At 39.8% G+C, this 25,729-nt stretch overlaps 2 protein-coding genes across 8 annotated transcripts in view; one reads left to right on the top strand and one right to left on the bottom strand.

Moving 5' to 3' along the window:
• Positions 1-538: 538 nt before the first annotated feature.
• Positions 539-4,241, top strand: RPS3A (ribosomal protein S3A). The gene is made up of 6 exons (XM_079305476.1): positions 539-694; positions 947-1,050; positions 2,170-2,357; positions 2,529-2,737; positions 3,305-3,414; positions 3,976-4,241. The coding sequence occupies exons 1-6, from the start codon at positions 633-635 to the stop codon at positions 4,095-4,097; spliced, it is 795 nt and encodes a 264-aa protein (XP_079161602.1). The 5' UTR covers positions 539-632; the 3' UTR covers positions 4,098-4,241.
• Positions 4,242-6,021: 1,780 nt separating this feature from the next.
• The window catches only part of SH3D19 (SH3 domain containing 19), a 93,406-nt gene continuing 73,698 nt past the window's right edge, over positions 6,022-25,729 (bottom strand). For all 7 annotated transcript variants that reach the window (XM_079305379.1, XM_079305380.1, XM_079305374.1 and 4 more), the window contains 12 exons: positions 24,248-24,360; positions 22,016-22,074; positions 19,924-20,185; positions 18,746-18,814; positions 17,408-17,480; positions 16,963-17,093; positions 14,579-14,637; positions 12,083-12,270; positions 11,756-11,808; positions 11,074-11,260; positions 10,374-10,471; positions 6,022-9,114 (listed from right to left, as the gene is read on the bottom strand). In XM_079305379.1, coding sequence (XP_079161505.1) covers positions 8,998-9,114; positions 10,374-10,471; positions 11,074-11,260; positions 11,756-11,808; positions 12,083-12,270; positions 14,579-14,637; positions 16,963-17,093; positions 17,408-17,480; positions 18,746-18,814; positions 19,924-20,185; positions 22,016-22,074; positions 24,248-24,360 — 1,409 coding nt within the window. In that variant the 3' untranslated portion in view covers positions 6,022-8,997. The remainder of the gene's footprint in view (positions 9,115-10,373; positions 10,472-11,073; positions 11,261-11,755; positions 11,809-12,082; positions 12,271-14,578; positions 14,638-16,962; positions 17,094-17,407; positions 17,481-18,745; positions 18,815-19,923; positions 20,186-22,015; positions 22,075-24,247; positions 24,361-25,729) is intronic.

Here is a 25,729-nt window from a genome sequence, read left to right as displayed (position 1 = left end):
GTACATCTTTTGTACAGTAAAATTTACAAGAGCCCTAATGTCTAATGCATATTCATTGTCTATCGATGCATATTTATTTATATGACGTACTCTTACGAGATGCTTGAAATACAAAGTTCTTCATTAAACAACTTCCATTGTAGAAAATACCAGACGACATCAGTAACGTTTACAAAAGGTGACAAGATTCAGCCTGGGGACAGATAATTCAGCTTGAAGACATCAGAATGGACAGGAGGTAGCACCCACCTTCACCCGGGGACAGTCAGTGCAGGGAACTCGGGCTGTGGCTCTGCCCGTTCGCACAACCGGCCCCATTTCAGGGCATCCCCATTTCCGACGCTGCGGTGTGCTCCGGCCGGGAGTCCCGAGCCGGGGCGCAGGGATTGGCTTTCCCGGGCCGGGGTCTCCGCAAAGCTCCAGGCGGGGGCGCTCACAGGCTGTGCCGATGCTCCCTCCCCCTGTCCCCCTCGTGCCGTTGGTTCCGTCCCGTCGTGGTACCTCCCGGGCGGGCCGCCCCAGCTCCCGCCGCAGGAGTCAGCCCCGTTCTCGCAGGTCTCGCGCGAACACCGGTCTCGTATAATGTCGCGGGAGCACTCGCGCCCCGCCCTTTCCGCGGCGCGGGCAGGACGATGGCGGTCGGGAAGAACAAGCGCCTCACTAAGGGCGGCAAGAAGGGCGCCAAGAAGAAAGTGTGAGGGCCGCCGGGGCACGGGCGGGCGGTACCCGGGAGCGCCGGGCGGGGCGCCGCGGCGGCGGGATGCCGGGGATACGGGGCGGATGGCGGCGGCGGCGGCCTGGCCGGAGCAGAGCCGATGCTGTCATGGCGTCCGCGGGCGTGGGCCTGGCGGGGCGGGAGAAGCGGCGGGTATTCGGAGAGGAAAGTCTTACTGTAGCCGTGTGGCCTGAGAAAGTCGGTCAAAAAGTCTTCTTCATTTGATTTAAGGGTCGACCCTTTCTCCAAGAAGGACTGGTACGATGTCAAAGCACCGGCTATGTTCAATATCCGAAACATCGGGAAGACGCTTGTCACCAGGACTCAAGGAACTAGTGAGTAGTTGGGGTCGGTGCAGTGCAGGGGATCGTGTTTGCTCTATGTGCTAGTTCCCAAGCGGTTAAAGAACTTACTTGGATAAAAAACTACTGAAATTTTGGTTTTTCTTGTAGTGTCACGAATTTGAAAGCTTTTTTTTTTTTTTTTTTTTTGAGTTGGCTGAGTTGTTTCAATAAGTGAGCTTAACTGTAGGGACGTTCAGACATTGGGCCTTTGTGGAAGAATGCCAAACCATTAAAAAAAGGGCCTATAGTTTCTAATGAGCGCCTCTTGTGGTAATCTGGCAAGTTGAGAAAAGTTTAAGAAATAAGCAGTAGTTCTCATTGTCACAGAAGGAGATGTGGGACAGGAGACCAGTCCTAATAGGATAACGACCAGTATGTTAAGACACTGAAATATCTGAAATTTAAAGGTTTTGGGTAAATATTAAAGCCGGAATTGTTGACTTAATGTAAGTACTGATGTATCACTAAAGGGTAAATTCGGTTTTATATGATCTGGCACACCTTATGAAGAGGACCCCTCAGTTACAAATAATAGAGGTAATTTATTTTTGGAAGTTTAGCCATGTACAGTGGCTAAATTGCTTTATGATATTCTGCTGGTTGCACTCAAAGTTAGGATGATGACTGCTACTTTGAACTGCAACATGTGAAACATAAAATGAGGGTCAGTGCCAAATGAAGTGTGAACCAGCCAGTGGTTCACATGGTGATGGTTCCTGTTGTTAAAATGGTTGAAGGAAGAGCTGTGAAATCATCATACTGAACCTTCTTTGCTGCTTTGTCTCTGCTGAGCGCTTGTGACATTTTATGCTTAATATTTTCATTACTATTTATAATTTCCAAATATTTTGTAACCCCTTTATGCTTGAAACAAACCAAATTATTACATATATATGCTGTATACTGCTGTATACTGCTGTTCATATCCCACACATGATACCATTACCTTAAAATGATTCCTCCCAAAGGCAGAAATTTCCAACCTTGTTGTGGCTCTGTGATCACCATTAGAAAACATCAGAGAACAGGATTCCAGCAGGAATTCAGTATCTGATTTGAAGAATGTGCTTCTATGTTAATCTGAGGTGTTTTATTCTGTTTGTCACACAGAAATTGCCTCTGACGGGCTGAAGGGCCGTGTATTTGAAGTGAGCCTGGCTGATCTGCAGAATGATGAGGTTGCCTTTCGCAAATTTAAACTGATCACTGAGGACGTTCAGGGCAAAAATTGTCTGACCAACTTCCACGGGATGGACCTCACACGGGACAAAATGTGCTCCATGGTCAAAAAATGGCAGGTGTGTGAGAAGCAAGGTCTGTGTTGCTGCTGGTTCCTTCAGGGAAAGAGGGAGGGAAGTGCTGGTGCCTGACAAAGGCGTATTTGAAGTCAGCATCAGACTGGGGGGTGTGTGGGGTTGGGCAGCTTGTTTGCTGTGTGGGTGGTAAATGTTCAGTGCTTCCTCTTTCAGACAATGATTGAAGCTCATGTGGATGTCAAAACTACGGATGGGTATCTGCTCCGCCTCTTCTGCGTGGGATTCACGAAGAAGCGCAATAACCAAATCCGCAAGACCTCCTATGCCCAGCATCAGCAGGTCCGGCAGATCCGCAAGAAAATGATGGAAATCATGACCCGGGAGGTGCAGACCAATGACCTGAAGGAAGTTGTCAATAAGCTGTAAGCTTTGATTGCGTTCTTTTCCCTCCCTACAGTTGTTGGGGGGTTAGTTGTTGCTGAGTGCCTGGGAAGTTGCTAATGCATCCCAAGCTGTTTGTCTGAGACCAGGCAAGGAGCCCCTCATGTAGAAAAACCCATCGCCCTTTTCTGCAAATGACTTCTTTTAGTCTCTGTATGTTGTCTGACCTCAATCCACTGTCACATATGCATGAATGTAAAATCATTCTTCAGAAAATTTGTGGTTCGCATTTCTACAGACTTAAGTTGCAGTTCTGATCTGTTGATGCTGTGAATGCTCTGAGCTCTTCTGATACAAGAATTTTTCTAAGTGTGCTGATTGCTTTCAAAAGTTTGCAGATTTGCTTTCAAAATGAGCACACTTGCAGTATGTCCCTTGTAACAATTAAAGGGAGACATCTTAGAGTCTAAATGTACTTGGAGAAAATTGTCAGTGATGGTATAAACTTTTGTAGAATATTTTGTATTCCTGAGGACTTTTTTAAACCTCTGTTGCTGCTGCAGAAGGAGGCAGAGATTTTAGCATTGTTGTGCTCTGTCATTTCTCAGGATCCCAGACAGCATTGGCAAGGACATCGAGAAGGCCTGCCAGTCCATTTACCCTCTGCACGATGTCTATGTCCGCAAGGTGAAGATGCTCAAGAAGCCCAAATTTGAATGTAAGTCTTTTACTGCAGACATTTGAAGGAGGGCCTGGAGAGGAGTTACTTTAAATGTGTTTGCTTTTGGATAAAAATGCTACAGTACCATCAATGAGTTTAAGTAGTTGTATAAGGGAAACAGTGTGTCCTTGTCCCCATGTGTGTCTTTCAGGATTGAAAGCCAAGCAGTAAGCATTCAGTTTGGAGTTTCTTGAATTCTCACTTGGAACTGCTGCTGAATGTTTAAAAGCTTTGCTTTGGGAATGAATGATGACAAAATGTTTCGGTCCCAGATGATGTGGAATGATTCCATTTCCTTTCTTTCTGACATTCCCGTGTAATGCAGCAGCAGTAGTTTTTGAGTCCATATCCACCGAAAAAGGTGTCGTTTGTAGTTTCATTACATAGCCTTGTTTCACTGCTTGTTTCTTGTCTGATTGCCACTGCATGAGCTGTCTGCAATGGACTTAGTCTTACAGAAAATGTTCTGGTGGTTTCATATGTGTATGTTGAGTAACTGAGTAATTTAAAACTGTTTAAACACATCCATCTCTCACTGTTTCTGTCACTCCTTTTTAGTGGGCAAGCTGATGGAGCTGCATGGTGAAGGTGGTGGTGCTGGAAAGCCCTCTGGGGATGAGGCAGGCACTAAGGTAGAGCGAGCTGATGGATATGAGCCACCAGTGCAAGAGTCTGTGTGAAAGTAAAAATTGGTGGAAAATAAAAAGTTTTAATATACAGAACTAATGCTTGGTTGCCTATATTGCTTCTGGACAATATTGGTACTGGATGTGTGGATGAGTTTTCAATAAGGTAAACCTACAGCCTTGGTTTAAAAATAAAAAGTACTCGTGTACTTTTTCAGTTGTGTTGTGGAGATGGGTGGAAGAAGGTGAGTTGTCCTTTTTGTGGATTCTCCATGTTGGTTTTACCCAGTAATTTTAGTCCTCATGAAGGAAACCTCATATATGTGTGCAGAAATTGTAGTGTTGACAGGTGCCTCAAAGAGTGCAAGGAAGGCAGAAACTGGACAGGGAAACCAGTGTCAGAACTTGGTCTTATTGGGAAGTCTTACATTTATCCATATTACTTGCTTCAGAGTAATGTGCCTATGTTTAAATTTCTTGGTAATTTAATATGACCTCTTATGGGATAGGTGTGGTCTCTGGTGGTCGAAAAGTGTTTGAAGGCATTAAAGGTGTAATTATGATGATGGAAGCAGTGTTAATTTTGAGCAGTGCAGAAGTCCAGAATGTGCTCAAGCAGTGGAGTTGGGTGTTGGATTTTAACCTGTCAGAACTGAAGGATGACTGTAATAATGGAGAACCTGTGGACCATCAGGGGGAAAAATGCTATAAAGAGGCAATGTGTGTTCTTAAAACAAAGCACTTAAATGTTTTGCTGAGTAGTTTTAAGACTGTTTTCTATCTAACATAATTTTCTTGTTCAACTTATGTGGGCTTAAAAATGCAAGAGTTTTTTCTGCCTAAAATGTGTTTTGTGTGCTATCAATGTGTTTTATTTAGAATAGGGCAGCAAACCTAAACTTAATCCTATTAAATTGTTGGTAAGTTAGTGATTTAAAATCTGAGAACAAAATACAGAGTTATACTGAGAGTGCTGGCTCTTGCAATTTGTTGTCACAGAGTTTAGGACAAGAAATAAAGGAAAATAGTGAAAATGTTACTGTTCCAACAAAGCTACTGGGGAAAAGGGGTCCTGCTACCCATGAAGGCTGTACTGTTCCCCGTCAGGGATTTTCACTTTTTCCTAGTTGACAATTCTTATGTGGACCAAGTAATAGGCAAAATGAGAAGACTGGTTTTGAACTTCAGAATGCTGCACGTGATGTGATTTTTGTCTTGTGATTCTAAGTTACACTTTTAACATGTTCTGGTTTTTCCATTTTGTGTACTGGAAGGAAAGAGTAGTGAGTGCTCAGCACTCAAAACATTGGAACAGGGGGAAGGAATCATGCTGCTTTGCTCTTCCCATCTCTACTGCAGGTGTCACCTGCCTCCAGGAATCCCAGTCAGCCACATTTTTGAAGCTGTAGGTTTTGTGTATCTGAGGACTGTATGTTGCCAAAAGGTTAGTCAAGAGGATTTGGGGAAAGAAGTTCTCGGGTTTTTAAATGTATTGTTTGGAACAGCACATTGCCATGTAGGTGTTCTGGGTAAATGCAGGCTTTGTAATGTGATTTCAGGTGGGGGAAAAGCAGGAAGGAAAATACTATGCATCCTCTGTATTTCTTCCATACCATCTGAAAAATCATGGAGTATGAAAGCAGTGATCAGCAAAGCACACCTGAGTTGCATGCAGGATCAACCCGTCTTCCTCACAATGTTGTCACAGTGAGAACCACAGTGTGTGTGATACCCTGTGGTGACAGCTGCTTGCTGCAGGTAGCAAAATGCTGTATGTTCTGTAGGCGGTGAGTGTGAGGCATATCCAAGTCCAAAGGCTTGAATAGCCTGTTAAAATCATCCAGATTCTTTGAGGGGTTTAGACTGCTTGGGTGGGGTGGGGTATTATTTTGCAGCTGGACTAAATACATAAGCAGAATCAGATCCCTAAAACTGTCAAATGGAAAGCTCAGTATAACAACTAAAATGCCCTCATCACTTAATTACAAAAACTTTATTGGTTAAATACATTATTAATTTACAGAGGTACCATAACAATCTTACTGGACTTAACAAAGGGTTATTTGGGACACCGTTCATTGTGCACAGAACAAAGACATTTCCCTGAAGATACTTCCAGAGGATTGTGCAAACAAAATATTTTGGTGAGACTTATTCTAATGCATTGAGATCTATCTGGATTTCAAGGTTACAGCTGTAATTTGCTACTACATTGCAATTAAGATTTGCACTCCACCTCATTCTTGCCTTTTTTGTACAACTTGGGAATTTTAATTGTCATCTGTACGTGCTCTCACGGTGGTGTTGGGCATTGTCTTAGGAAAATCCTGTCCTGTAAAAGCTGAGCATCTCCCTCGTTTCAGCATTCACCTGCCTGCAGTGATGTGAACAGTCCTTAGATGGCACATGGTGCTGTGAGTAAAAGGCCTTGCTGCTGCTAGTGGCCTGCCCTACAGGGAGGAGATTACATACAGCAGAGTGGTCTTGTCAATGAACAGAAATGACTGATCATTAAGTGAAGTTACAAAAACAACTGGTCAAGACACAGTTATAAAAATGGGAAGCAGGAAATTGAAAAAAAAAATCAGTTCTGCTTTTGAGATTTGTATCAAAACCTTAGAAAACTGTCAGACAAACAGTAAGTAAACATCATATACTTCTGCCTCATCTACCACCACACTGGTGTGATACGTCTTTGAAGGACCTAGCTATTGCTTGGATTTCTATGGGAGATTACTGTTTTTTTGAAATGAACAAGAGCCTTTAGAATCTCCTAACAGGAAAACTTGGGAGAATGGGAAGGATTGTCCTTGGCTGTGGAATGTCACATGATTCCACATGCATTGCAGAAAAGCTTGCTGGGGCTGCTAAAACTGAGTAACAGCTGTACCCATTGTGTTTCCAATGTTCCAGAACAGCACATAATTCAGCATTTTGTTTATCGTGTTAATCCCTAATGGAAGCAGAACTCCAGTTCCTCAGCTCATTAAAACTTTGTGTCATCTTCACCCCCAGTTGTGTAAACAGGATTGTGTGTGAACACAACAGAACACAAAGTGTGGGAGAGCTGTGTCTGTCTTACCAAGTTCTGTGGCTTAGTGCCACTGCTGAGTGAATGGTCCCTCAGGCTTGCTTCAGGTGAGTTCCAGTCTCCCACTGGGACTGGATACCCATTCCTTGCTGGGGGGAGGCCTGCAGTTCTGGCTATGCCTATTCCTGCCTGTTGTGATGGTAACCAGAGCACATGAGGGCACGGTGACACTCCACAGCCTACTTAGGCCCCAGTTCAGGTGCACCCAAATCTCACAGCAGCAGGCAGTTGTTGCTGTGGTGCTCAGAGCACATACTAGTGAAGTTGTCACCAGGTATGTGACTAAGACAAAACTATCTCAAGGTCATCACAATGATTCTGGTTTCTAGTCTCCATCTACCTCCAACTATTGGCTCTTCTGCAACCTGAACTTCCAAGCACATGAATAAAAGTCTTGTTGAAGGTATCTTGATACCCAGTGACCTGCAGCACTCTGGAGCAGTGACTCATCAGCCTAGTGGTTCCTTTTTGTGATACAGGGGTGGAATACTGGCAACACTGAAAGAACCAACTGCAGCATAATTTCTTCTATTCCAGTCTGATGGAATTAGCAGCTAATCAGGATTCTATCTAACTGTTTTGTCAGAAGCCAAGTGTTACAAAAAGGAATTGACTATTAGAAGTTCCACTATAATGTGGAAGTACCTCATCATGTCCATCTTGGTCAGTCAAGCTACACTGCTGCTTTTTACCAAGTGCTTGGTTAGAGATGCTTGGAGTAATGTCTTGCCAGGCATGTTTTTCTTAGGGCCTCAACAGACCATTTACAGGGATGCTCAGTGTACTTGGTATGTGGCCAACAAACTGGAAACGAATACCATGTCTGCTGAAAACTAAACCCAAGGCTGTATAATGTACTTCATGTTAAGGATAGAAATAATGTGGAAGTATGTTCCAGTGCTGGGGTGACAAATAAAATGCAGACTGAGTGAACACTGGCTTTCCACTTCCATGAGGGGAGTGGAGGGGCAAATAGTTGGAATAATGCAGCTGCTCCATGGCTGTGATCTGAGAAAGCTCAATAAACACTGTCGCTAACTTCAGCTGGGAAAGAAGGGTATGATGGTGCTCAAAAAACAGTGGGCAGTAGGAAAATGCTAAACCTGTACTTGCCAAGTATGCTGGGGAAAGCAAGGAAGGTCTAAGATGATTCATACCAATTTAAACAATTCATTAAGAGGCAAAATACATTAAAATTTTATTAATTTTACTGTGATCTTGCTGTATGAGCAGCTTGGGCTAAGAACAGAAGGATACTACACAAGGATTTATAACTCCATTTCCCCTCTTACTAGTATTAGATTTGATACCTTTCTACTATGAAATACAAGTTATTTTTCTTATCCTCTAACTCATAAAACAAAAGTGGATTCTACTGCTAATGTGGAACTCAAGTAGTAATGAAACCTGAATATCAAACTTCATCTACATACTGAGTGCTGTAATTATGTCATAAACATTTTTTGAAGTTTGGATCTTAAGAAGGCCAAAGCAGCTTATGTTATGCATGTTATCTATCATGCATCCTTGTGCATGATAAATGTAATACTAGAGAGTAAACACACTAGAATGCTATGTAAGTTAAAATGGTGTTGCACCACAGTATTTCTCTAGTCGGAAATGGCTAAAAAGCCTGCTTGTTTTGCTCTCTGAGCATTCATGAAACATCACTACACTATGACACACATTATGACACACACTGTCATAAAAGACTCAATTTTTTTTATCTGACTTCAAGATATTACTATGAATGTCTAGAAAAAGTAGTGCAAAACACAGATATTCAACACTCGTTGATTTCTTTGCTGTGCCTTTAGGGTAGAAAACATTCCCGCACGAAGGGAGTAGTACAAAGGCAACACTTCATGATGTTTTTAAGATCTGAACAAAGTTTTTTGGAAATATCCCAGACTTTCCTAGTATCTCTCCACTCATCCAGTCCTTGTCTACAGATTCCAGCTCTGTTATCATGTCACCTGCCTGTAAGAGAAGTAACGTGAGTCAGTACAGCTTACTATGTAATATTCCTGAGCCATGTTAATGCATGCAGAGCTGATCCTATTTAGAAGCAATTAGTGTCAAAGAGAAGAGGAATAAGATCTGGCCAGTCTCTTCTATTGGTTACATCTCTTGGAGACTTTACCAAAACCAGCTGAAGCTTCTCTTAGGCTAAATACTTGTCTATGCTGAAAAATCACCACTTCTGGAGGGACAGAAGAACACTGCTGGATAACTTCTCAAATTGGTTTGGCTCTCCAGGTATGTTAAGAGCTGGCTCATTGCCCCCCTGCCTTACTTTTTATTTGTGTGTGTTTCTAGGGTTTGTATTTTTAAAACACTGAATTTTTTTTTTTTTTAATTTAGTCCCAGTATTTTCTACCACTTGGAAACTTTCCCAAACAAAGGAAAAGCAATCTAAGAGTGCAGTATGGCCATTTAAATTGCAGCTCCTATGTTTGATCCTGGTTCTTGTTCTCACTGTGTCCCATCCTACACCCTTCTATTCCCCTTCTCTGCTTTAAAGAATCATCTATCCTTTCAGCATTGCAAGCTGCTAATGCTGAAACTATTTTGCTAGTTTTAGAAGAGAAAATACCGTGTGTTTCAGTTCCTGTGAAAGTCTATTGTTTCTTAGAAATTTGCTTTTGAGAACATGGTTACGTAAGTCATGACTTTGAATATCAAGAGCACTCTGTTTCTTGTTCATGCTTAGTATGATCTGAGCATCCAGCATGTATTTAATTTTTCCCCTTGTTCCCATGGCAACTCTATTGTGTTGCCAGTTCAAGATTTTGCTGTACTAGGTTTCCCTTAGAGGCTTGGCTGCTGCAGTATTGTCACTCTCACCATTACTTCCTACTCAAGAGTTTTCTTTCTAGTCCAAAGAGAGGCTCCCTTGACCATATCAACCAATCAGGAACTGAATGTACTGCAAAAGAAGGTTTATCTTGTCATGTTAACTAGATCAGAGAAGTTGGAAATTCTGCAACTCCTGACCTCTTTTCAGTGTCTTTAATGAATATTTTTGCTGATAGGAAACAGGAGTGATAAGGGAAAAAAAAATGTTTATTAGAGAGACCACTTATCAAATGTGTTAATATTTTTGCATATTAATATCTATGTGCTTCATCTTTCTTATGTAAAGCTTATTTTCACAGTGGATGAACCTCATTTTTTAGCACTTCTTAGAAGCATGAGACCTCTTAGGAATTGGTCTTGGAAATAAGAGAGGTACTTACTTTGAATGAAAGCTCATCTTCATTTTCTCCATGAAAAGCATAAAGGGCTTTGGCTTTTCCCTTCTTTCGTCCTCCAGGCTGTGCCAGTTCTACCCTGGCTACAGGACATGGAAAAGAGAAGTTACTTGCACTGGAGTGAAATAAGTCTCTGCTTCTGGAGAAGTTTCCTGCCATTCTCATGTTTTTTCCCCACTATTGTGTTACAGGTTGTCCAAATGTTATTGCTACTGCTGTAACAAATTCACTGTACTACAGGAATAAAAAACTCTACTGCCACCAGTTGATTTTATAGTATTAAACAGTCTCAGAGTTCTGCTTCTAAGCAGACTAAATTTAAAACTCACTTAACTTGATCTTCCCAATGGTGATACATAATAAATGCTGACTTTCCTTCTTGCTCTAAGATGAAACAGCATCAATCTTCCTTAAAGGTGGCTCAATGGCCCTATTTTGCCTGTGCCCAAATCACCCTGGAAAACATTCCAGAGTCTGTGTCACCTAGTACATTACTTACTGACTAGAACATTATATTGCCATTATTAGAGAGGTCGGTTCAAAACTTAAGTTTAGCTTTAGAATACTAAAGACTGTGGTGGTGTGTGATTTTGTGATGCAGCTGATGCCATTGTGTTCTCTCACAGTTGTCATGACTGGCACAACCCAAAGATTAATGAATTGCCATCTAGTAGGAGCACTGTACCTGAGCAGATCTGAACAAAAACTGCTGGGAAAATCCCTTCCTTTCCATTCAGTCTTCCTCTATACCACTCCAAATCCACTTGTTCCAGTATTTGGATGTAGTCTCCCTTTTTGAAGGATAAATCATCTTTGGTTTCTGCTGTAAAATCATGAAGCGCTTCACACCACTCTACTGAACGGCTGTTGTTCTATTCAAGTTAACAGAAGAGATGCATTAATTTTGGAAGTGTGAATGGAGCCCAAAAACTGATGGATGCTGCTGAAAGCAGCTGTACAGAACATGGGTGTCATGACACCCACCCAATACAATAGTGCTGCTGCAGATGTAGACTAGAATGGCATTTCAGCAAATACCACCACAGATTTTCCATCTAGGCTCAACCACACTCCTTTTTATCTCTAGTGGCAGGGGAAAGAATTAATAAATTCAAAATTAGATCACTGCAGCAATATTTAAAATAGAGCTAACAGGAATTTCCTTCAGCACAAAGGATAAAAATTTACCAATATTAATTTGTCAGAAGCTCTGAATTCAATCAGCTTAGGCCAAGTGTCAGAATTGAGGCTATAACAATGCAGCATTGTGTTCTGTGGGAGTGACGTCAGGCTCTGCAGCTACTCTCACATTATAATAGTCTCTGTAAATCTATACATAATTCTGGCCTTTGCCTATATTTTACTACCTGAGAAAGGGAAGATGAAAACTCCACTTCATTCTTCAGTGCTGTTTGTGTACCTACATAAGTAAAGCACAACTTAAGAAATTAGCAATATCTATTCAGAATATTACTAATGACAGATTTTAGGTATTTGAAGTAATTATTAAGAATAGCTTCTTAAGAATCCTACTGTTAATTTTGAGTTTTTTTTTTTTTTTTTTTTATTGGTCTTCCCCCGCTTTTCACCTCCTTTCTTCAATCATTGTCCTTTTGGAATTTTTTCCTATATGCTGCCTATTTGCATTAAGTACAAAACCATGCTCTAAAATATTTTTGCAAGTATATTCATACCTGTTCCAGGCAGATCTTCAATTACTTCCACAAAGTTCAAGGGGAAATTTCCAGACGTGCCTCTGAGCTCTCCTTTGGCCCAGTCTTCATTTACATATTCTTTCAGGATAATAGTTTCACCTTCTGAAAAACTGAGCTCATCTTTCTGATTGCCAGTGTATTCAAATTGTGCTACACATCTTGGACCTCTGCACAAACAAAAGAGAAAATTACTTTGCTTTATTATTACTACTTAATTGTAAGACAGCATTGTGTGCAATATATGGATTGATATTTTAATTGAAATTATTTTAAAAATGCACTGAAGATAGAACAGGTGGAAAATTGGGGGCCAGTCCTGGTTCTCATCTCTGCCTTCTGAGGAGGTTGAGTACAGAGTCTGGAGGAGCCAGATGCAATTTCTGCACCCCAATTGCTGGCTGTTACAGTATTTTGCAAAAGACCTTATTTTGCTTCCAAGCAACAATAAACCCCCTTGTTTCTGGGTCACCTGTCCAATTTTGTATGTTTGCCTATATGCAAGCAAGTGTCCTGATACACTTTTGTTAAGAGTTTGATTGTTTTTTGAGCTAGCATCCAATTTAGATGCAATCAAACTGGTGGAGGGTGAGTGTTGTATATTTGTCCCAAATACATGGAGGTTTCATAGGAAGAAGCTAGTTTTTATCTACTTTTAAGTATTTTATTCTGTACAATCCATCCCTATAATCTTATAGGGGAAAAAGTTTACCTGTCAAAGAAAGAAATATCAATTTATCGGAGAAATTTAATATGCTTTGGTACAGTACTGAAAAAACCTAAATATTTTCACCCCAGCTTAAATAAATGTTATTATTTAAGAAACTAACAAATTAAATTTAGGAAATTTATCTAAAAAAAAATTCTTTGGTTTATCAGAAATGCCATGCTGGAAAAAAGGAGTAATAGGCTTGAATTCTTTCTATATATTCATAGCACACAAACAAAGTAAGAAGCTTGATTCCCACCCCTGTCCCCCACTTGGTATCTTTGCAAGGATGTATCTTCCAGGACAGAGCTAGAACTTTCTGTTTCTTTCTTAGCTGCAGAAGCAGCTTTTTAAAATAAAGTTTTGTTCCTGACAAACCACACTTCATCTAAAGAACAACTGAATGATCCCATGGACAGTATTTGCTCCCGCCTCTGCCGGAATTTGCTTTAACTCCTGAAATGAATGATTATGAAAGCCAATAAATATCACCGAGAAATACAGAGCATGAAAAATCATTTCTTGCCCACAAATATTAGTACAAGTTGTTTGAAAATAAGAAATTAAAGTGCTGGCAATTAATATGATTGTTTGGTGGGAACTTTAGATTTATTCATACAGCTTCACACCTTAAGGACAGACAGACTTTCTGCTTAAAGTACACCTATATTCTGTCCTGTTGTATCTTGGTCTTGCACACAAGTAGAAGCCCTACCATATTCCCTCTTGTGAGGACATTGAAAGAAAGCAGCAAGGCCAGAAGCAAAGAGAGGAGTGTACACTGCTGTGGAAATTATTAGATTGGTTCACGGTTTCTGGAACCAGTTTTCATGTCAGTACAGTTTTAGGGTTTTTTTTTACCTAAATACGAGCCTTAACAAAACATCATAAACATTCAGGTTTTTAAAACATATAATTTAATTTTTACAATATATTTTGATGAATAAATTGTTAACCCTATTAACCTCAGTGCAGAGAGCCACTGGTTCAAAAGTTTATATTTCTTTTTCATTCCTTGTTGTTGGGGGTTGAGTGTTTTTCTATTGCTGTGTCAACTTAAAGAATTTTTCCCATTATCATGCCAATGGAGCTGGCTGGGTTACACCCAGGATCTCTGATGACTCTAGACAAAAGGGGTCGGTGGCAGCGGCTCCCAGAGGGGCCTCTCGTGCTTCCGGAGGGGACTCGTGTTTCCAGCGAGCTCAGAGGAGGATGCCCCATATGCAGCCCCCGCTGGGGAACACAGAAGAGCCAGACCCTCTGTCATCACCTGCCCTGCGTGTGCCCCGTTCCAGCCTCCTGCCTCCAGCTGATCACCCGGACAAAAACAGTGAGCGAGGAGCCGCTGCTCCAGCCCATTCCCACCCGAAACCGGCATGGCTGCTGCCGCCCCCTCACACCTCCACTCCCGCCTGCCCCTCTGCAGCTCCGGGTTTTGTTCCAGCTGCAGGACTGGGACCAAGCACAGAGACAGCGTGCTTGCATCTAAAGAAGGGACTGAAACCGAGTTATCTATTCTGTTCTGTTAGCAATTTTAACAACTGCTGTTGTTTTCTGCTTGTACGGTTAGATATATTAGTAAAAGAGCTGTTATTCCTACTTATCTCTGCCTCAGAGTCCTTGATTCAAACAATTATAATACTTGGGGGGAGTGGAACTAAAGACTATTTCAAAGGGAAACTTCTGCCTTTACTGGCAGACACCTGTCCTTTCAAACTAGGACAGTTGTAAATCAACATGAGAAAACAAATAAAATTCATCTGACTCACTTGATACATGGTGATGAAGAGGGTATTTTTTTCTTGTTGGCTTCTTCTGGAACATCAATCTAATAAGACAATACAATAAATTATATCTTCCATTACAAGCTCATGGCAACTAACCATAAACTTGAACTAACAATAAACTTGAAACTGGTTAAAATAATCCGTTTCTCAGACATGTGACACTCTGTAATAGGCATGTTCTTATATATGACCACATTAATGTAAATTTATGCACGTTTTCTAATTTTTTGATCTTATGCAAACAAGGAACAATATTTAATGTTTTGTTTTATGAAGCTGGTTTATTGTTTCTACTTGTGACATGACTGATAGAATATGTGACTAGATGCTACTACATGTTAAACTTAGATCCCAATTCTAAACTGGTAATTGCTCTCAATTATTTACTAGCACAGTGTATCACAACAGACAGAACTACTGTTTACACTTTTCCCTTCTGTGCTTTGGTAGCCAACTGCTCTCCTAACAAAAACACATCTCACAAATCTCACTAGAATCGGAGAAATAAAACTTAAAAAATCAATATACAGATATATCAAACAGACAACATTCAAATCCTTTATCACAGGAGGACTTCAATTGTATTTTTGGTGTGACATGAATGATGATCTGAGATGTACAGGACTACAAGCTAAGAGGCCCTGATGAAGAGCTTTGGGTTACAGTTCACTATTGTATAAGCCAGTTCCCATAAAATCAACAGGAATGTTTCATTTCATTGTGTGAAGCACTGGGGGAAATCACAATGCCTTTTAGGACAAATAATCTTTGCATTACTCTTGCTGAAGGAGCTGGTATATGTGGTGCTCTGAAGGTTCTATGAGAAGTCATAACTATCTATTATTGTCAGTTGTCCAGACTTAAGCTACTACTCAGCTCAATACTGTAAAACAGATTGTAGTGTATTTTATCACCTTGTATCAAGATGAAATCTGATATGAATTAACAGAATTTACTGAATTATACTTAGCCTCATGTACTGCACTCTTTTTTCTTTTTAAAAAAACCCCAAATTCTAAAACAATTTTTGCTCTCAAAGAGTAATCACCTTTTACAAGTAAAATAGGAATGCATCTTCCCAAGGTTTTATGAAGTTGTATCCATCTGTATCAATGTTGAATTTGACCCCAAATACTCACTCCACTGCTTTAACGTAAAACCTCTTTTCCATAGCTATCAATAGACAGAAGAGCTTTTAAATGAAACTCTTGGTCTGTGTAGAGGCAGCCAATCAATTTAGCTAACAAATCTTTCTTGTGAAAGTGAATCAAGCATAGTTCCAGTACTACTAACTAGGAGTTCAGTTTTTATTCTTCATCACTTCTCAGATCTTAAAATTTTTCTCCAATACCACCGTTACAAACTAAACAGACACCCTACCCCCTCTGATGTCTACCAAATCCTTAGTATTGCCCATGCAGCAGCAGGGCTCACTCTGCCAGGTGTGCTGGCCCAGGAAGTGTCGCCACAGACACTTCCTGTCTTTAGTGCCAAGCCATGCACCTTCCCAGCATCCTGGTGTCACTCTGACATTCCTCCATGTACATATAGCTGGTGTGGACAGCCCAATGCCCTTTCCACTGTTCACAAAATGGCCTTCAGTCTCAGAATCAGGCTTGCAATAGGTTTGACCTAGCATTTGATTACAGGGAACCATATTGTATCCCTTTAAAATTAATAATCACTGGGTTCCAAAAGAGCACACGCCTTTTGCCTTCCACTCACTGTCAAGTGTCACATTCAGGAAGAGGATTGCTTTAAGCTGCTCATTTCCAACAACACAATATCCTTGCACTGTGCCAGCACAACTAATTGTGCAGCCACTTAGAAAACCACTGAGGCAAATTGATCCTGTTGGAAAAAATAATGTTCTAGGGAAAAACCCCCATTTTTTTTTGGGCCTAATTGCTACTCTGACACAGTTCACTACATGGCTAAAAAAGCAGTGATTCCAGCAAAGTTCAAGGGATGAGAAAATGACAGAAGACAGGGAGCTGGGGGGAGGCACAAAAATCAACCATCTTTCACCAAGTGTGTTTTTTGACATGCAGCTGTGAAAAAAATAATCTGCTTTGAGGACCCCAAGAAACAAGCCACGTTTCCGAAGAGAATCTGGTAAGGGCAATGATTTTCTCACTTGGCTTTAAATCCACAGCTAATTATTCCCCGTAACACAAGCTGGTTGTGCCAATTCCAGCATCTTTCTAATATCACACAAGCAAGTTGATGCGTCTTCTATGCTGACAGTGGGGTATGAGATTATCTAAACATATAATGGAGTTAAACTCATAGGAACCTTAGTAAAATAGAACCACAAAACAAATGCAACAGGATCTTATGCAGCAATGTATACAAAGCCTACATACAACCACTTTAACAAAGTTGGCAGGAAATATCCCTGTGCGATTCCCACATTTTCCTCTATACCATTCGGTATCTATTTTCTCCAGAAGACAAACAGTGTCTCCAGAATGAAGGTCCAAGTCATCAGCATGCTCTGTAAGACAACGTCATTTCAGTTAACAGTACTTGTCACACTCACTGACTTTCTCTCTGTAAAACCTTCTTAATACAAATACCACAGACAAAATCACAATCAGTTTTTAAAAAGTCTTAATTTTACTTGATAAATCAATCCGCTTTAACTGAAAGACTGACCCATCTACAGCTAAATCCACTGATTTGAACAACTCTATGTGCAGACTTTGCAGACTGAGCTTCCACACAATTTTTAATCTCTAATTTCTAAGAAAATTTCCATTTGAAAGTCTTGGAGTAAAACATGCTTTCGGAATATTCAGATTTACTTACCTGCAGGAAAATCATGCAGGACTACAGCATGAGGTGCACTTGTGTCAGAAACTTTTGGAAGGTGGTTTGAATCCTGACAACAACAAATAAATCCAAGTAGTTTATAAATCATGGGAGATCTAACAGATTCTCTGTTATGTACTCCTTAATTAATTTTCTGACTTTGGCCATGGAGTTGTTCTGACATTGCTAAAAGGAAATGTTACTGGTCATACAACTATGGGTCTGAATTTGGTATGCCTTTTGTCAGTGTAAACAAGAATACATTTCACCAAAATCTACTTTTGAGCCAGTGAAAGGAACGGAAAGCATGCAGCTTTTCCAACTACAGAAAAATCTCAGCTATCTCTGTGGGCCAGAAATCTTGTAGCACTGATAACAACACTCACTGCAAGGGCTGTGGACAAATTCTGCACTGGTGCTTGGTACTGTCTGCCACCAGTCACTCTTCTTGCTCAAGCGAACACGCAACCCAACTCTTCCCCAGCACACTCAGCAGGGACAGCACATATGCCAACATTCCAAGAGGAGCAAGGAAGTCGCTATGCCTTTGCTTACATGAAGGTAACACGGAGGGGAGCTGACAGTTTTGTTGTGGCAGCTTCATAAAAGGGAAATTATATTCAAAATGCTGAGCCACTTTATCTGTCCCAACCACTAGGAATTTTTAGGTGTACAATGATGACAATGATGGTGTGTGAATTACATTCAAAATAATTCACTGCATACAAAAAAAAAAACCACCAATAAAGCCCAACATAGGTAAAGATAAGGTCAGAGTACTATGAGTTACAACAGACAACAACATACTGCATATAGAAATCTATTTCAGCTATGTAGGATTCTGATAATAGTTCAAAAGGCTGCTCATTGCTGTGATTTCCACTAGCTATTGAATATTAATAGGGTAATGCCCTAAAACCAAGTCAGGAACTCTAGAAGCAGAGAGAAGAAAATACTTTCCAGTCCGTATGTCAAAACCAATTCACTAGCGTATCATGTACAGCACTTCATAAAGTACTCGTTTATCTTTTGCTGAATTCTCAGATACTCAGCCAAGGAAGACAGAGGAACTTTACCAGTTTCCTCTCCCTTCTGGCACTCCAAGTTATTACTCTTGTTCTGTTCCATAAGCTGAATGCCCCTGTGCTTGGAGGCGAATCACCATTATCAGGTTTTTATTTGGCAGCTGTTTTGTTCTGATTACAGAAACACAGGCTTTTATAAATCACTACTACATTTCTCATTGTGACCTCTGAAGACTAAAACATTTGATATTTCACTGCAATAGGAGTCTTATTCATTGAATATTTAAGCCAGCAGAAAAAAGCACCTCACCTTACAGAACAGTTCTCCAGTGTTGCTGGGAAGACAGTCATCCTCGGCAACTCCATGAGGCACAGGTAGCTTGAAGAGAAACAGGCAAATGGGAAAGTGTTTCTCACTTCTAAGTACCTCAAATTTTCACTGCAAGTGATAATAGTCAGATAATGTAAGTATTCAAACCACCTACTACAGGTAATTAGGACTCCAGTGGAAAAGGACAGGTTCCTTTGGAAGGTCTTCAGAACAGATTGCTGGTGATATGAACTGCACTCTGAGAAACTCAGGTGTCACCCCCTTTGAAAGTGTCTTGGACATTTAACTGGTATCACATCATACAGCACAAGATACTCAGAAAGACACTCTGATGCAGAAACATATTTGTCATGAAGGGCACTAGAAAAACACCGTGAGAGGAAGTTTTCATTGACAGTAAGACTTTGTGGCAGGGAATTATGACTGATCTTCTGCAGAAAAAAAACTCATACACAAAACTCTAAATGTTAAAGATCAAACAGGTGGCAACAGAAGGTTTCCACTTCATGCTGATGGAATGTTGATGCTGTACATGCTATGGCTGCGTGGCTGCTTTTTTTGAAAACAGCACTGGTTCAAGCAGCCACCAGCTCTATCACTGATCAGTTTCAAGTTTCTGGGGAAAGGTCTTCATGTTTTTATTTGTGGTGTTGATCCATTTGTATTTAAAATTCCCTAGTAAACATACTATACCAAAACCATTTTATAATTCCTCACTCTTTGCAAGCTTAAGTAAGGTCAAATACTTGAAAAGTTGCAATACTTCTCCAATTTCCCTAAGCATTTTGATATGTATGGGTAAACCAATAAACAAATGCAATTATTCAGAATAATTTTACTGAAAGAGAATTCAGAGCCGGTGACTGGAAAAAGAACTATGTATTAAAGATATGTATAATATATATACATATATACATATATATATACACACACAAAAATGTACCACACAAATCTATAATTTACAAGCTTTTATTGCTTTCTCCAGTATTGTCTTATAGGACTTCTTACTATTTATCTACTAGCATTTTCTAGGGAAGATTATGCTGATAGATACACTTTGAAAGCCACATAATACTAACCTACTTTAGTATTTTCTCTACTATTTTCACCAGTACTGTTTTATAAAAACAATGTACTCAGAATATCTCAACTCTCACCATGTATTTAGTGTAGAGAGGATGACCTGGTTTAGGTCGAGGAGGTAATGCTGGATCTAGATTTTTAAAGACTGCACTTTTTGCTCTCTTAGGTCCCAGCCTGAACTTGTTGTTTTCTTTATCAGCAGCGATGTCAGAACTAGATCGTGAAAGAACATCCTTCTGGGAGGTCTTGGCTGCAAGGAATTTTGGTGGAGGTGGCCTTCCAGGAACACTTTTAGGTGGGGGAGGTCGAGCAGGTATAATTTTTCCATCCACAGGCCTAAAAATTGTGCAAATCATCAGAGAAATATGCATATTAATAAGCCTGCCCACATCATTCTAGATACAAAGTGTGCAGTAAGGAAACAAGATTTATGATGATCTGGGCTGTACCGTGTATAAGTATCTAAAGCTTACCAGGAATACATGAACTCTTCAGATATTGACTGAGACCAGATTATTAAATCCTTTGACAGATTCTTTGACTATATATTTCCAAATCTGCTCACCAACACTCTGCCAGCTTCCTGGGGAGCCCACTAAATAAGCAGGATTTGTTCCAGCAATCCACCTCTAGAAAGAGCTTTCTTTGTAGCTGCTGCAGGATGAAGTTCTGCTGTTGGAGAGCTTTTGTAAAAGCTTGTCTTTAGGAATCAACCTAGCTCATTCCTCGGGATGTCACTCACCTGAAGTGACTCTGATGAAACTCACGATATATCACACCACTTTGCAGGTTGCCATCAATAGCAGAATTTACCATTTTTATTCAACCAATGTCTACCACACAAAGAAAACAGTGGTGAAAATACTCAAATTCTCTGGCTGGAGGTCCCACACTCCTATTAGCAGACCAGCAGTCTCACATGCAATTCTCATGGGTCTGCAAAAATTATCAACCCTGAGAGTGCATTGGTGGATCTTTGAAGTATCAGTCTAACACATTTTGTGAGTGTCATCCATCACTTGAGAAGATATTAGTGCTCTAGTAATTTCTGAAAAGAGTTCTCTATTACTATTTGAGTATGGAAACAATTTTAAAATGTCAAAAAAATTTTCCACTTCTCTTCATCACCCATTCCTCCCTTTTCTTGCCTCATCTTAAACTAGGCGTTTTTAATATTGACAAAAGGGGATATTCCAAGTTAAACAACTTTAAATCTGTAAACAGACCAACCCACAGATTTTTAAAGCAACTCAACTAAACAAGAAGATCCTAACAAGTAATTCAGTGAATTATTACTGTTTACTTATAAAAAAGAATTAATTAAGAATCCATTTGAGCAGAAGAGTGAAAAACCAAAATATTTACTGCAGTTCCAGAGACCCTTATAAGAATCAGGAATGTTATGCTAAACTGAATGTGGGGAAGGAACAAGCCATTAAGAAGCAATAATGAGGTGTTTCCATATAGCACGTCTACATTCTTTCCTGCTAAACAATACTTACTACTATTGATAGGTTCATTTCAGTAACAGAAAGATTCTCTTGTCCTAACACAACAGAGTATACTCTTTGCCTAAAGTCACAGATTTAGAATGCAAAAACAGAGATAACCACAGTGGGCTAGCTAGTCAATGCCAGATCTCCATCCACTAGTGTCTTTTGCATTGATGGACATGATTTAAAGGCTGGTCCAGCAACTTTTGCCATTGCAGATGTTCTTTCTTTTTAGTTCACAAGAATAAAAAACCCCCAAGTTATCCTGCACCTGCATTTTAGGTCTGAACTGTATAAACTAGTCAATGCTTCCGGGAAGCTGCTGGGCCAGCATCCGCCCTTTTCAGCACAGCATCATCAGCTACCTCCATTCCTTCACAACCCAAACCCCATGACATGCAAGTGCTGTGGGTGAAAAAGTTCAAGATTCAGAAAGGAATGACTGCCAGCAGCCAAAAAGTCAAACAGTTGCTCCCCTATAATCTTGCTCATACCGTAATGTACAAACAAGTATTAAACAGTTATCAACTTGGTCCTGCCTATTTATTAGTGAGCATAGTGCCAGCCAAGACTGTTGAGCTATGGCTGGAGTCAGTAGTGTCTAGATTGAGACTAACCATGCAAATTAATTCAGGAACACCACTTTAAAGTGAGTCTGAAAAAACATACTCACCTTGGGAGTAGCAGAGGTTCTAGCTGAGGCACTCCACACTGTTCTGAGTGATGCAACTCCTACAACCATTCAAAAGAAAAAAGACATTTCTTTAAGCCTAAGGTAAATAAAAAATATTGTTTAAACAATGTAATTCTTATACTAAATTATATCCTATGGACATGAAAACCAAGAGTTTCTGGAGGTCTGTGAGTAGAGTAGTCAGTATTATGGTGTGATTCTGCAATTTTAAAGTGTTGTCGAACATGAAGAAAAATATGGAGGGTACATAACCTGATTTACTACCTGAAACACAGCTGAAATTGTGCATTAAGTATGACTCAGCCCCTCCTTTCCTACTACATGGCAGTAAGGACTTAAGAGCAAATTTCAGGAGAGTCATACAAACGTACAATTACAGTGTCTCCAGGAATTTGCATTATCACTTTGATTTAACTTTGACACTTTGAACAGAGTTAAAGCAGAAAGCATGACATTAATGTGACTCACACAGGACAGCATCTCTTGTAAATAACATTAGCTCCCATTAAAAAAGGCATCTAAATATGTTTACTAGAGATCTAACAGACAAATCCCAGTGAATTTTGCTTTGGCATCACTCCTCCCAGCTGCCGGTACTAGCCCAGCCAGAGATTACCACCACACAGCAGTCAGAGAGGAGGACATGTGCCATGTCTGAAGGGCTTGGACAACAGTGATGGATTAACAAGTGACCATCCTTATTCCTTCTGCTGTTCGTTTCCATCCCAGTGACAGAAAGTTCTGCCAGCTCTGCAGAACAAGCTCAGCAGCTTCTGGAACATCATCATAAATCAGTGTACTGAATCTGAGTTCAAAAGAGCCCTTTCTGAAACAGTACTTCTAAATATGTCTGAACAGTCTTGTTTACTTAATTAGGTGCTTGAATGTGCTTGAAATAAACATAAACACAGATCAGAAACAATTTCTGTGATTTTGACCACCTAGAAAATGCCCAGATATATTTTGTGACAAAATCTGACCCTTGACTGAGTCCCCAGATTGATTTTCTGATTAAATGACCCTACTAGAAAACAACCTGCCACTTTCAGATGAGGATGGTATCTTCATATCAAAAATTTTCCTCTTCTGTGTGAAAAGGAAGAAATCTGTGCCAACTGCTGCTTATGGTCAACAATTTTTGCTGTTGCTGTTTAATCACTTCCACTGACAAACAATACTAGTTTTAGAAACATGGTTCTTACCTTTCCAAAGACAGGATTTCAATGTTCCAGTGGATTCAATATAATATTTCTTTAAAATACACTCTCTGAAGCTTATAACAATAATCTGGATGACATTGTAAAAGTTTTGGTGTTCCACTGCATAAAATGTCACTTAATGACTTGATGCGTAAATTATTTTTTCAGCATTATCCAGAAAAGGTGAGACCTCTCTGATCATCCTTTTCAATTATGATGTTTTATTACCCTTTATCTGAATAGCAGAGGTAGCTACAAAGAAATTTGTTGGCAGTGTCCATCTACTAAGGGCTTTTAATTTGATTTTACCTTTTTTACTGCCTGTGGCTTTCACAGGATTCTCTGCCATTCTTGCCATCAGAAAACTCAATATTTGGAAATGTTACTGTAATTTTCTAGTTTATTTTAATTCTCTTTAGAAAATTTGTGTCAAACGTCATTTAGCTACAACAACTACCATTACTATGTATGTGTTCTGGAGCAAGGAGCAGAACCTTACTTCCCAAAATAGGTGGTTTTACTCAGCAGAAACAACCAGAAGGAAAGAGCTCAAAAAAACCCCCCCAAGCTTCATTCTTCTTCAGCAAAGTCTCCTCTGCCTTCAAGCTAACACAGACACCAAGAGGAACTGTGTGCATGAAGGTAAAAAATACATTTCTGAAGCACTTTGACAGCATTTCACCATGTAAATCTCACTGGACTTTGAGCCACTTTGCAATGTTTTTGACAATAAGTTGTAGAATATCCTGCTCCCAGATGATGAATACAGAAAATTGAAGATAGATGTGATCAAAATTTAGTAAAATCATCAGAGTGCTTTTCAAAACTGACAGCAGTCTAAATTACCAAATTAATTAGAGAACAGAATTAAAATTAAAAAGCTTTATATTTTTGAGTAGTTGCTTTTATCTTCTGATCCCTCCAACAACTTACTTTACAAATGCTTGAGTATAACAAGATCTTTTAAACAAAGCAGACAAAGGTATAATACAGGAAAACAAGTCTAACTTACCCCTCTTTCCACTAGGTCACCACTGCTGGGTTTTCCCACTGTGATATTCGATGTGTTCCCAATAGGTTTCTCAGCAGGAAGTGGTGGAGGGCTATGTGGGATGTCATTTAAAGCTGGAAAAAACAAAAAAAACCCAAATTAAAGTCTAATTAATACCTTCCTTACATGGATCAACAACAGGTAAAGGAATCCACCTTGGTTTGAGGCATTTTTTGTGTGAATGCAACTTCCTTCCTCAAAGCCAGAACAGCCAAAGGGAAGAATCACTTAAACAGTGAAGGGAAAAGGGACATGAGGCGAACATTCTAACTATGAGGCTGATTTAAGTACTTCCCATCCTGCATAATGGATCTTTACTTTACTCTCAGGACACCAGCAAGTAATTTCAGAGTTTCAGGGTTTCAGCTGCAATATTTGGTGATATAATATGAGATATGTAGGAGAGTTTCTACCCCTTGGAATGTCAGATTCATTACTGGATACCCTGAAGTGCCATCATCACATTTCTAAACTGGCTCACTTTTTTTTCCAGCTGTCAGCTTCTGGAATATCCTTCAGGCTGGAAAAAAGCTGAGGGTTATTTCAAAGAACCCTGAAAGATCAGGAGACTTGGATGGAAGAATTACCAGAAAGGTGAAGGCAAAAACATAAATTATTACCTGCCACAAAATTCAGGATGACAGAAAACAGAGATGAAAGCTTCGAAGTGGTCTTAAAGACTAAAAGTAAAGCAAGTTTAGGACATGGAAGAGAAAACACTACAGATCTTACTAGGGAAGAGTGATTATGTCCTCATGCTCAATAAAGAATAGAAAACCCTCCTAAATATATGGTATTTTCTTTCAATGTCTCTGCCATTGAAACCTGGGAAGCACTTGGACAGGTTCTGCCAGCATATTTACCAAACATTTTGTCTTTACATATTGGAACCATGTAATCTATTTTACAATCGGTTTGTATATCAAGAAAATTAATTTCATAGAAAGAACTACAAACACTTAAGCTCTTCTGACTTCCAGCTGAACCTGGAATTACATAAAAGTATGTGTAGACACCTGTATATTTATAGACTGATGACCAAAAAAAAAAAAGAGAGATGCTATCTAAAACAAAACCTTCAGTTGCTCGTTCATGAAAATTACTCTCAACAAAGAAACAGTACATAAGAAGTGTTGTTTATTGTCAACACCTTTGTTGCATTACTGTTACATAAAACACTGCTGTGATGTTTAAAAAGGATCAGTTCAATGGATCAGTTCAACTTTAAGGAGAAGCTCACAGTTACTGTGTTAGCAGTTACCAGGCATGGGGGAAAAAAATTGGGATGTTCATCACTTTTCTAAGGTACTGCAATAGATGAAAAGTAAAAACAATACCTGGCAGTAATTCCAAAAGAAATATTCTCTTATCATGTCTTACTGATATAAAAAGCATGGGACATTTATTTACTACTTCAAATCTTGCTATATACACAGACAGCCT

This window comes from Erithacus rubecula (genome assembly GCF_903797595.1).
Source record: "Erithacus rubecula genome assembly, chromosome: 5".
Classification (NCBI taxonomy): domain Eukaryota; kingdom Metazoa; phylum Chordata; class Aves; order Passeriformes; family Muscicapidae; genus Erithacus; species Erithacus rubecula.
This window is presented reverse-complemented; position numbering and strand designations above follow the sequence as displayed.

What these genes read in the sequence shown, in the direction of transcription:
- RPS3A (XM_079305476.1), top strand. Translation starts at nt 633, where the DNA reads ATGGCGGTCGGGAAGAACAAGCGCCTCACTAAGGGCGGCAAGAAGGGC. An exon ending in AAGGGCGCCAAGAAGAAAGT is followed by an intron (nt 695 to 946) that starts GTGAGGGCCGCC and finishes ATTTGATTTAAG; the next exon opens with GGTCGACCCTTTCTCCAAGA. An exon ending in CAAGAAGCCCAAATTTGAAT is followed by an intron (nt 3,415 to 3,975) that starts GTAAGTCTTTTA and finishes ACTCCTTTTTAG; the next exon opens with TGGGCAAGCTGATGGAGCTG.